The sequence below is a fragment of the Leptonotus elevatus genome, chromosome 3, assembly GCF_054856555.1.
Source record: "Leptonotus elevatus isolate MCC_2025b chromosome 3, RoL_Lele_1.0, whole genome shotgun sequence".
In the NCBI taxonomy this organism is placed as follows: Eukaryota; Metazoa; Chordata; class Actinopteri; order Syngnathiformes; family Syngnathidae; genus Leptonotus; species Leptonotus elevatus.
Window position 1 is genome coordinate 1,216,922 of NC_141241.1, and position 13,141 is coordinate 1,230,062.

Here is a 13,141-nt window from a genome sequence, read left to right on the forward strand (position 1 = left end):
CTGCCAGCTTTGACTTTTGAGCACTTTTTAGATGGAAAAGCCAAAGACTTCATATCCGGAAACGGCATCATGAGTTATTATATCAAATCATCATACACCAAAGTTCCATCTGATAGACAACATAACACAATCAAATTGCTCCCATTTTGATTGATTTTTCCCACAGCGTTCACATTTGGCGCTAGGTAGAATTTGAGGAGCAAAATCATGTTTAAGCGCAGAGCTCATTAATAAAAACACAAATAAATTCATGAAATGAGCCAGTTGGACTCAGTATGGCGCAACATATTAAAATTGCAAAAACGATCAAAATTGGTAAGCACCCCCATTTACCCCCCACCCCGCCCATCTACACACGCCTAAATAAAGAACAAGGAATGTCAAAGTGCTCAAATGAAACCCAAAAATAATTTTCAGGTTATTTGCTAGGCAACATTTTTTGGGGTTCGTCCTATTTAATGCATAGACCAACTAAACTCCTAAAAATAGCTATAAAACATATATTTTTTTAAGAGTTACTATTTTTATTATTGGCCAGACAAAGTCAGTATGGCCAAATTCTGTCGCTGCAAAAACTGAGCCAACAGCAGTATGATGCAAAACAGGAATGTTGCTATCCAATTTCTATGCACTTTAGCGCCACCTGCTGACTGGCATTACCCCATCGAATGCAGATTAGCCACCTGCGTCGTAAATATTTCTTTGTGTAAATTACCTGCTTGATTAGGTGCCAAAAGCCCAAGAGACCATTTCGCCAAACAGCGCGTTTCTGTCTCCAATGTCAAAACACAAATATGCAAATGACTCCACGGGGGGCGGGATTAAAAACGTCGACTGGCAACAATTGGATATTTATTCGCATTTAGGACTCCCCGATGGTCGTTTATTGCTCAACCCCCTGCCAGCTATTCAAATGCACCCCTGCTTCCGGAGGATTCCCTCGCCGCCATCATGCCGCCGCCCGACGCTGCAGGTGATCGGCCGCTAATTGTTCGCCATCATCGCAGATGGTTTGCGAAGGGAAAACATTTTTCCACAAACTTCTACAAAGTATCTCCGGGTGACCTATATTTACAACTTAAATTGTTATAATAGTTCCATGAAATTGAAATCATTTATTCCAAACAGTCTATTTGTTAGTGTTTCCTGTGGAGCTTAGATATATATTTTTCGTCCAATCAGATTTCAGCTTGTATTTGTTGCCATGACAATCTAATCGGCCCAGTACCATTTAACTTGAAGCTATTTCAGCAATGGGACAATTCTTCCTCATTCTTCACGGTGCGAGGCCCGGGAGTGGGGTGTGCGTGCGATCCCAGGGAACATATTCTTTTTGTTGTTGTTCTAGAATAAAGTGTAATGGCACATTCACTACAGTAGGTGGCAGTGGCGCTTTTATTGTCAGAGAATGCGACAAACAACAATTTTTTAGACAAATGATACTATTTATTGTTGTGGTGGTGAATTGGGGGGAGGGGGGCATGAAATATTGTCTTCTTCTTGGGGAGTGGCGTAACAAAAAGCAGATGTGAAACACTGGTCCAAAACATCGTTGTCATTCGTTATATTTGAATATTTTGGGAAAACAAGAAAAAACTAACTTTTTAGCAATCACAAAGGTCAATTTTTATTGACTTTGTGATTTTAAACAAAATGGTAACTATTCTATTAAGCTAACTATGTATATATTTTTTGCATAATAAAATCCTTTGTTTAGGAAAATCTCATAAAAAGTGCAATGATCAGAATATGCATCCTAACATGCTCTTTTTCATCATTCGCTTTGGGAAAATTCTTTCTTTTCAGTATTCCACATTTTCCAAGAAAACATTCCCAAATTAATGCAAATAACCTAAAATGTATTAGTCATTCCTCACATATATTCATTCCACTTAAAGTGTTAAGCTTATTCAATACATCTTGTGAACTATTTTTCACATTCCAATAATTCCGCCTTTTTTTTGAATTTCACATTTTCTACACTAAAATGAGAACAAATGTGACATATAGCCTCCAGTACTTCCTCCCTCCACATTCCTCAGTTGATTAAACCCATTGCAATTTCGAATTGTTCTGCTCATTCACAATATTTGTTTTCCATTCCATTCCATTCAATATTTGTTTTCTATTTTGCTATGTGTTAGCTTAGCTATTTGAACATGTTAGCATTTGTGCAATCATCATTACAAAGGGCTTTCCTTTCCTACACTTCAAGGAAAGGATGAAAAAAGTCATTATGGAAATCAACCAGCATCACAGTATGGACTGTGTTCCCATATTTTTATTTTTTATTTTTTATTTCTTTTATTCTTTTGAAATTCGACGCCCCGGGGCCACACAACCCCTGCCCCTCCACCACTGTTGCATCACATTTCGATACTTCTGTAGCCAAGGGTTACGCAGACAACTAATTCGCTTCTTTGCTTGTCAGAAGACGACGTAAATACTCGCTGGCATCGGCAGATCTTCAAAACAAACATTTCATCTCCAGGCGTGAATCCGTTTTTTTTTTTTATGTTTCTCCTTAAAGACGGCAGCTTGGAAGTGAATTGTTAATCAAGAGCTCGCTGCTGGACGTCAACAATGTATGTTAGATGGAGAGCTCTTTATTTCATCACGGCGCTTGAGAGGCGTGAGGGAAGAGTTGGCATCTTGTGTCTGCTTTAATTGCTTTCAAAGAGGCCTTCACACGCTCCATTAGGCATGTGAAAGGCGTGCGACAACGCCGCCATTGCGCTAAATGCATCCTCTTGTCTTCACACCGAGGACTTTGCTTTGAGTTCTTGGTGCAGAGGTGGCAAAAGTACACAAGCTCTGCACTACAATAAAGAAAGAAATGAAAAAGACTTGTAGAAGTATTGATTGAACTCCTGTTCTAACATAAAAGTACAAAAATAAAGTCCGGAATATGCATTTTTAATGTCAACAGGAGAATTCAATTTTTGTAGAAATTGCACGTGAATGCTGAATACTGAAATGCTGTGTGGAATTAATTGAACTGAAAATTGTAGACTTTAATTTGGCTCAAATCTGTTACGAAACATGGAAAGAGGAAGTAAGATTTCACCTTCCTTGGTTTTCTTCGGTCCCCTCGGGTCTCCTGGTGTTCGGTTTAGGTGAACGGTATGAGATTTTTTCTAATAGGTTTTCTGGTGAGCTAACAAATACACGCACGCACGCACGCACGCACGCACGCACGCACATACACATACTCACCCACACACACACACACAAAAAAATAATAATATATATATATAAAAAAAAAAAAAAAAAAATAATAATAATAATAAAAGAGCAATGATGATGACATTTCCGAATGAACAATACTGAGCTCTTGAGAAAAAAAGAAAAAAAGAAAAAAAAAGAAAGAGGAAGTAAATACACAAAATATCTCTAAAATTGAGGACTTTTGCTGCGACTGTACGATTTTTCCGAATATGACAAATAATTCCCGAGCCGTCGAATGAGCCGAACAATTTAAGGTTCAAATGGATGAGTTGGTCAAGAAATGTGGAAAGTGGGATAACTATGTGAAATAGTTCTTCATTTGCAAATGTGCAAAGATGTCCTGAATGAGCTCAACAGTTTGAAGCTGAATCAATCAAGAAATGCGGAAATGAAATTTCTTGTCTTGGCCACCGAGCGACCAATCAAACGGCAATCCGAAGAGCAGCGACGGACGCCCATGGCAACCCAGACACAATTGGAAATGAGGTAGTACTAATACTGACACTCAAGATGTTGACTAGTACACTGAGGGTCATTATCAGGCTTCATGCAGAGCTTGCCGATTAGCTGATCGTTTGAAACACCTGTGTTGGCTGTGGGAGACATGGAAAAAAGGCTAGGTAGGGGGATAGAGGATCGCAGTTGAGAACCACGGGACGAGTAGACAGTGGGGTGTGGCTCAGTGGTAGAGTGGTGGTCTCCAAACCCAGAGGTTGCGGGTTCGATCCCATGCCATTATGACCGTGTCGAAGTATCCTTGAGCAAGATACTGAACGCTCCAGATGCTCCTCATACTGTGGCATCAGTAAGTCAATGTGTAGTCAAATGTAAAGCGCTTTAAGGTGGAGAAGCGCTATATAAATGAAGTACCATTTAGTAGACTTGTTTGTCACTCGGGATGGGAATCGATTGGAATTAAGCATTTCTGATTTGAATATCGGACGGGATGGCCGATGCTGCCATCCAGTTATCGCCCGTGGAATTACACCCCAAAAAACTGGAGGCAGAACAAAATGACTGGAGATTTGTGATGCACAACCTGCTACTACACGAAGGAACACAAACGCTAACGTCCAACTTGCCTGTATACTGTATGGACCCCTAAAAAGAAAAAGAAAAAGAAAGAAAGCGTTTCTGCAATACAAAAGATGACACGTCAAACACACCTGTGTCCCCCTTTTGTCTAAAATGCAGATGTGACGAATAAAATCTAACGACTGCGTTGCGGTCCACACACAAGCAAGAAGAAGGCAACAATGAAAGGGAGAAAATGAAACCTAATCATGTTGTTTGTTCCAGTAAAACATTCTGCGTCTGTATGCTGAGTGTAATTACATCTCTCTTTTAATTAAACTTCATCCATATTTGCATAACACTCATTAGGGGGGGAAAAAAAAGAGAAAATGCAGCCAGGCAAATTGCATGTAAAAGATCTTTGGGGGGGTGTTGTTCAGTTTAGTTTAGTTTAGCGTAGGGCGCTTGAGAACATTTGCCGTAATTAGTGTGAAACAAAAGCTTCATTTTCCGTTTGTTTGACTGCGGGTGGAATTGAAGAGTTAGCGTAGCAACATAATGAAGCGCTAACAACACCACCACTGCACATCATTTTCTACATTGCTGCGCCGTCATCTTTCATTTCATTCAAACTCTCATCTCACAAGAACAACATGGGGTGACAAAAAAAGATGGGTTCAGTGCTTATAATAAGTCTACACACCCCTGATCCAATGCCAGGTGTTTGTGATATGCAAAAATCGGACTAAGATGAATTGTTCCAAAGCTTATTCCACCATAATGTAATCTGTATAACTCAATTGAGGAAAAATAAAACACACACAATGTGTTTGCACAAGTGTGCACACCCTCATAACTAAGGCCAGGGCTATGATTCAAATGAACAAATCATGTTTAATCTCATGCAGTAAATTGGAATGGGGAAAACTGCCACTATTAAAAATAGTGTATAAAGTTAAAGTTTTGTGCTAAGAGTGACTGTTATTTGGAACTGTTCACAATTCTCTCAGTCTCAACGAAGGCCTCAGCTCCAACTAATGAAATGTAAAAAAGAGCTAAAGTTCAGTTGTTCTAGTGAGCTTTCTGTGACATTTGCTTTCCATTCTAGCAGAAACCTGAAGGCTTTTGGGCTAATACTAAAATATTTGGAAAATGTCACAATATTTATTATTAGCCTGTTTTTTTTCTAATCATTTTGCACGACCTCTAATCCCCCCCCCCCCTCCCAACATTTGACACTTTGGTTTACACAATTTTCAGTGATTTTTGTGACACATTTCCATTTACAATTCGACACAGTGACTAAAAAAATAGCAAAGATTTTCCTCCTCATTCATTTTGGATGATTTTCACGCATTTATAGCGTTTCATTTTAAATAAGCACCACTTTTTATTTTCCCTTTTTGACAATTATGACAATTTGTGTTCTTTCATACAATTTTCCCAAATTTTTTACGCCAATTTTCCGCTTTTTTCTTAATTTTCCATGACTTGCTGACAAAAAAAACTATCTTAAAAATAACTTTTTAATGACAATGTTAAGATTTTTTTTTTTTTTTATAAATTCTCAGTTAAATGTGTCAAGTTTTCAATGAGTGTTCACTAGCTAGATTCTGGAGCTCCAGTATTTAAGCTCCAGCGACACTGCAAGCAGTCTGGCTGTGTGTACTGTATCTATGTCATTGTGTGTACAATACGTGCAACACACAGGAGACTTTAATACACACACACGCGCACACGCACACAAGTCATTGAGCATATGTGGTGGTAAAAGTTAATTTGAGCGCACAGCTTGGTTTAATTAGAAGCAGCTGGAAAAAGGTTAAAAAAGGAGGGCGGGATGATGCGATTGCTCGTGCACGACATCCACATCAGACCACACCAGATAATCCCGGGATTACACACACGCGCGCACTCAAACACAAAATGTCATCCGCACAAGCCGAGTGAATTAATGGTCCTCATCTGTTTCCACATTGTTGCTAAATCCCTCGCATGATGGATGCCGCTTACATTTAGTCATTGTTGCTTAGCTATAGTGTGCATTTCTAAGCGTTTTTACAACATGCAGGCAAATCCCAAATTATATTTGCATGTTTTATTTTGATTGTGTTCATTGATTTATTTACTTTCATCATCATTATTATTATTTCTGTTTTTAATTTGAAAACATGTTTTGGGGTATTGGTGACATCAATTTTACAAGGGACGGGGGGTGGAAAAAGTTGGATGCATGAATATGATAAAAATTATGTTTTACTTTTAGTCTACACATGCATATTTTTTATGAATTATATAGTCATTTTTCCCCCAAAATTTTTTAAAATACTTTACATGTACATACGTGTATTTTGCTTTTACTTGTTTTTTATATTAATGATGAGCACTGTGTGGATTGTTCTCTTAATATCGTGAGCACATGCATTAAAAAAAAATACAGAAAAATATATAATGCAAAAAAAGGGTACAAACTTGATTCATTTAACTTGTCCTGATTTTATTAATATTATTAATATGTTATCAATATTATTATTATTATTATCTTGATTATTATGATATATATATATATATATATATATATATATAAAATGTAGTTCTCGGAGTATTTTTATTTCTTGAAGAAAAAAGCTTTTATAACTTTTTAACATTTTAAAGACATCCTCAATCAAGAACATCCTCGGAAGAACATCTCGCAGCCATAAAAAATTGAAACAAAACAAAAAAACGACCCAAAAAAGTAGATGGGAAACAAACAAAGATAGTTGTCTTGTTGTCTGTAATAAAACATTAATGTCAAATCTTGTAGCTCACATTAATGGTGAATGAGTCGACATTCTGACAGCTCCGTGACATCTGCAATGAACTTTACACACAGTCGTAAACGCCGCTGCTCAGAGCGCAGCAAGAATGAAAAAGAAGAAGAAGAAGAAGAAAAGCAGACGAGAGCTTGTCAAGTCAGAGATGAGACGCGGCACGTCAACGGCGGACGGAGAAAATTGGAAAGACGAGTGAGAGGGAAAAGTTATGGACGAGGTAAAAGGACGGGAAAGGAAGCGCAAAAGCGAGTGTGACGGACAGCAGAAGTCATGCTTCAAAGAATTCACACCCAAAAAAAATGATGGAAAGCGTCAAAAAGAAGCTAACAACCGCTGGAGAATAAGATGAAAGTATACCCGTCCTATAATTGTTTGGATTTTTTATTGTAGTTTAGATTTTATTTCATTTCGACTTTTTGTTTTTAAGTTTAAATTGGTTTTTAGAATGAGTTTGTTGTTTTTTTTATCTTGGCAAAAATAATAATAATAATTGTTTACAAATCTATATCGTCCTGTGGTTTTTCTTTCTATCTTGTCGAAATGCTTTGTTTTGGTTTAGATTTGGTTAGTTTTAGTATTAGTTTTATTTTTTTTATTTTTTATGTTGAGTCAAGTGCAAGGTAAATGATGTATTGTGTAATATACAATTCCGTCACGACTGTTAGCTGCAAGGACGTACAAATATACCAAAATAAATACTTTTAAAACGAACCCTAAAAGCTCATGTATGATAAGAATTGACAAAGAAGAAAACGAAGGACATTCTTGTTATAATTATAGTTACCTTTAGTTAGTTTTATTATCGTAAGCTGTAGGTTCCGTTTTTTTTCTTTCTTTTTTCTAAGAAAATATATTTTGTTAACGAAAATGTTGTTTTTTCATTTTAGTTTGAGGTATTTTGTTGGTTTTCGCTAACGATAATAACCTTGGGCAGGTCACATGTCAACAAACAATAGACAGTCAATGTCGGTGCACATGGAGACAAAGAATGGACTGGCAGGTGGCCATTAGTCAATGTCAACCAAAGTAAAACAAATAGACAAATGATGGACTGTTGGCCCAAGCTTAATGCTAATATATCATGTAAAACATAGAGGGGCTTAAATAAATTAGCATAGATATTATGGTAATCATACACCTTTAAAAAATTCATACAATCACAGGCGCCTATTTGCACTATGAGTGATTCTCTTGATTATTCTGCATTTCTTCCAGTAGAACTCAGTGCTGCCCAGCATGTTGTGGCTCAACTTGGTATTACACTGAGGTCACACAACTCTTAAGTTTGGCAAACCCATGAAAGAAACCTACTCTGTAATGCGCTCCTTGTAAGACTTGAGTAATCGACCCCCCTGTTTTTCCAGGTGCCAGTGCCCGGCCCAGTTGGAGGGTCCCGAGTGCCAGCAGAACAAGCACAGTTTCCATGGTAACGGCTACGCCTGGTTCCCTCCCATGACGCCGTGCTTCGAGAGCCACATCTCGCTGGAGTTCATCACCGAGGTGCCCGACGGCCTGCTGCTCTACAGCGGGCCCCTGGCGCAGCTGCGAGCTTGGGACCACGAGGACTTCATGGCCCTCGGTAGGACACAAGGCGGGGGATGAGTGGAGGGGGGGTCAGCTGGGGAACATCTGGGTCACCGATTGATTGATTATGTAGGCACTCGGCATCATGACATTGTGCGCAAAATCAGCTTGTTTGTTTCGACACGCCGTGAAACGGAGGCTGGCCAATTACAGCGCGGAACAGACACACTTGAATCCTCAAGGAATCAAACTAATCCGATTAAATGCAAATTCTGCGTAAAGCTATGTGGAATATACTTAAAATAATCCAAGTAAAATAAAATTAATTATATATATATATATATATATATATATATTTTATTTTTTTTTATATATTTTTTTTGTGCTCTCTGTTAAATAATAATAATATATCGATACACTAGTAGTGTAGGCAGTATCGATATTCTATGACGGCACACCAACGCAAAGCACTTAATGGATTTACCCCGTCATTCAGACGTGTCAAAGAAGCTGGAAACATACACACCACGGCAAACTTCAAAAATTAAGCTTGAGCAAACAATACATTGATGCCAATGCAATTGCCTTGGTGGGCTTTTACTTTGAAGTCGGCCTGCGCGGCGACGTGACCGCCAGCTTGACTTCCTTTTTTGACGTGTTTGCTTAAATATAGAAGTTTTTATTTAAATTACATATTTTCTACCAACATTATCACAATGCCATCCCAGAAGTCTATTTAGTCGCTAATTTAGGATGCTAAGAAAGTTAGTTAATTACGTCGTCATTGTATGATACGCCGCAAGTCTCCAACATTAGTGGCTAGCAGCTAGTGCTAGCATTAGTGCCTGGCTGGTACGGTGGCCCTTAAGTGCAAAAAAGGGTTGGCAACAGTAAGGAGTGGCAGCTACCTTGCTTGCTTGCGTTACTTTTTCTTGATTTTTTTTCAATATCCTGGTCCGAGGCTACTTTGTAATTCCCTTACATGGTTAAAGGAAGGGAATGTGCCTTAAATTGCACATTGTCTTTTTAATTATTTAAAAAAAAAAGATAATAGAACTTTTTCTTCATTTATTTTATAAAAAAACTTTCCAATAAATAACAACAATAAACTCAAAATGTCAAATATTGACGTTTAGATTTTAGGAAAACAACTTTAAGCCATTAATACCTTCTTATTTTATACATGGGTCAGGTATAAAATAAGAATGTAATTGCCTAAACGACTAAATTAGACATTTTGTGTTGATTTATTATTATTAGTGTTATTATTATTTAATGGGCAAAAAACGATTTGATCTGTGACTCAAGTCCGTGATCCAATCCGAACTGTGACTTTTGTGATCCTTTGCTGTCACCGTCAGTATTTAGTCTCTCCTGTCCTGTTTGTGGGGACGCTCATCTCCTAAATCAGAGGTGGGCAATCTCGGACCTGGAGGGCCGGAGTCCTGCAGGTTTTGGAGGTTTCTCACTTCCAGCACAAGCTGATTCCAATCAACAGGATCGTTATCAGGCTTATGCAGCGCTTGCTGATGAGCGGATCATATATCAGCTGTGTTGGAGAAGGGAAACATGCAAAACCTGCAGGACGCCCTCGATGCCCACCTCTGCCCGAAATGGAAGTAAAGTAGGCAGAAGCAATGGCGAAGAACTGCTGTCGAGACAAAGAAGAACAGTCTGCAAGTTTTCATAGTCACTCATATACTGAATATTGTGATATATCGCTGGGAAAATTTCGGACAATAAATTGAATATCAAAAGATATATTATCATTATTGTGGGCCACATTGTCACAGTATATATATATATATATCTAATGGAAAATATATTTTTTTCAATAAAGAAATTTAGAATAAGCTTTGTCGAGTAAGCGTAACTGTAGCAAATTGAGAAGGTGGTGTTCAAACCGGCAACCAAAGTGTAGAAATACATGAAAGTAGATCAGTCCGGTCTTCTGTGTTGCTGCTCAGCCCAGAAAATGAAAGCGTGTTCTTTGACGTTAAATTCATTTTTGGAGCTTTAATTCCCTTTTGCTCTCTACCGAGCGGGGGATTAGGATTTTTCATTTTGGCTAAGCTGACACTCATTTCACTGCTTTCACTTCACGCACGCGCACATACACAAGCACGCATACACCAAACATTCTGCCTTGTAACAAATGCACTATTATAATAAGAATGTGTGTGTGCGTGCGTGTGTGTGCGTGCGTGTGTGTGTATGTTTCCTGAGGCCACCGGGGTTAATGGTTAGTTAGTGGCAGGGCGACAGCTGACTTGTCGCGGCGTGCGTGCTAATTAGCGTGGGGCGCTACATATTTAGAGCTCTAATTAAATCGTTTCAAGGTTCACCTGCCACATGTAATGAATCCACCTCGGTGATCCACACTGGAGGCGGGACAGAGAGAGCCGGAATGTGCATTCCGCCATTTTGATAGGAAAAGGTTCCCCAGCATAACATGGGGCCTCCTATTGGTTGCATTTAAACGAGTGCTTATATTCTTAAATATGATTTTGAACAAGATCTCACCCTTAATAGATGAGTAGTAATTTTGAAATATTAAATCAATGTTGTCAATTTGAAGGAATGTTTTTTCTATCACACATCAAGAACCAATTGATTTCTCGTGTCCTTGAGCAAAGCCCTGTTGTTTTTGACTGACAGATTTGGTATCGATTTTTTTTGCGTTCTTTAATAATCAAACAGTCAAACATTTGTTAATTAACCCAAAACAGCAGTTTGTGACCATACAAAAGAGAAACGGAGCTTTTTGTGGGGGAGAAAAAGTCTAGCAAAACAGTAGCTTTGATCCTCATATGCTTATGTATAGTTTATTTATGTGACACTTCAAACTACGAACCAATAAAAACAAGACTGAGAAAGTGTTTTGATGGCAAAATGATCATTTAACTCAGAAACATACCATAAGAGACGTAAGTGGACGGGTCGAGACCCTCTTCCAGCCTACCCATTGAAAAACATACTTGACCAGTACAATATGTTGGTGGCAGACGGTTGGATTCTAGTTGACTGATATAAACATACGTGGCAGTGAGTGTTAGTAAATTCAATTAATATGAGAGATTAAAAGCTCTGAAGGAAGCTCAGCGGCCGTCCGTCGGCAAAGTCATTTGAATCCTCGGAGAGCCGAAACTCTCCCAGATAAATGAAGGCTGCGGCTAAAGCTTCGCAGCCGTCCACATCATTTGAACCCTTCAATCCTCAAATTAATTAAAGTGACGGAAACATGAAAGAAATATAAACATTAAAAAAAAGGGATTGTTTTGGCCTGGTGCAACGCGAGGCTAAAGAAATCAGTGAACGCAACGTGACCTCATTAAGCTCAGAAAAGAGATGCCTTCAAATGACAATGACGACAAGGCAGACTTTCTTACCGGTTGCGTCCTTTGAACAGAATGTCTTAAAGGAGCATAAAAAAATAAAAATAAAAAAAACGCTCAACTTCAAGCATGTCATGGTCCCATTGAAGGTCAGGCAGCCATCTTGGATTGATTGATGTTCCATTGGTGACTCGCTAATCAAACACACGGAGGTCTTGTACGCTCATGAAGGCACCATAAATAAAATAGATGACCATTATAAAGTCATTATGTGAGTGCACATTCCAGGGCAGGACTTAAAAGTGTCACAAGTACAAGAAGAATTTGCAAGATTCAGGCTGCATTAAAACGATGTTGTACATGCTTTAATGTTGACTAACTAAATGATTGGTTGATTGATTGGCCAACCGACCTAACTAGAGTCATTATTTGATCACATGCCTAACTCACTGACAGACGGACTAACTGACATACCTACCTCCCCAACCAGCCACATTTATATACCACCTATCCAAAACGTACCTAACCACCTAACTAACCCACCTACCAAGCGCAAACATGCGTACACACACAGCGCCAGCTCTGCCACTATACGAGTGTAATGTCTTCGCTCCTAGTGGACCAAGACTGGATGTAGTGTGTCCTTGTCCTCTGAGAGCAACTGGCCCGTGGTTAGATAAGGAGTTGAGTGGATGAGTGGACAGGTTTGGAGTGTGTGTGCTTGTGTGTGCGTGTAGTGTGTACATGTGTAAATAGGACCGAATGATACTTGCTAGTGAGCTAAGCTGTCCTGCTGTTTTCGCTCGATCACTGGATGTTCCCTTCAATCTGTTTATTTTGACCAGCATTTTACTGCTTTGGTTTTGTTTTTTATGCTTTCTATCGTCATGAGGCCTCCGCTCCGCTCCGTGTTGTCGTTTTCGTTCTGGGCTCAGAACATCTGCCGCGCTTCTTCTCCTCTTTTTCACTCATGCATTATTTTCAGCTTCATTCTCCACAGTCAGAGGTGGCCCACTTTTTGGCAGGATGTGCTGTCATGGTAATGCCGGCCGTCCTGCCAAGCGCACGTTTAGGTCAGCAGCAGACAATACATTAGGTACACCTGCCTCAAGATGGGGATATTGGTGAGCTTTCTGCTACTGGGCTAACTTAAAAATGACTTCTTATTGCCTCCATCTGCTGGAGTAGGTGGCTTGTTGCCCCAATGCAAGTGGACTGTAACGT

The 13,141-nt window shown here is 39.0% G+C and overlaps 1 protein-coding gene across 1 annotated transcript in view; it reads left to right on the forward strand.

The window, feature by feature from the left end:
* Window positions 1-13,141, forward strand: part of LOC147176593 (neural-cadherin) — a 222,590-nt gene that overhangs the window by 166,432 nt on the left and 43,017 nt on the right. The window contains 1 exon segment of the mRNA XM_086071071.1: window positions 8,423-8,637. Coding sequence (XP_085927197.1) covers window positions 8,423-8,637 — 215 coding nt within the window.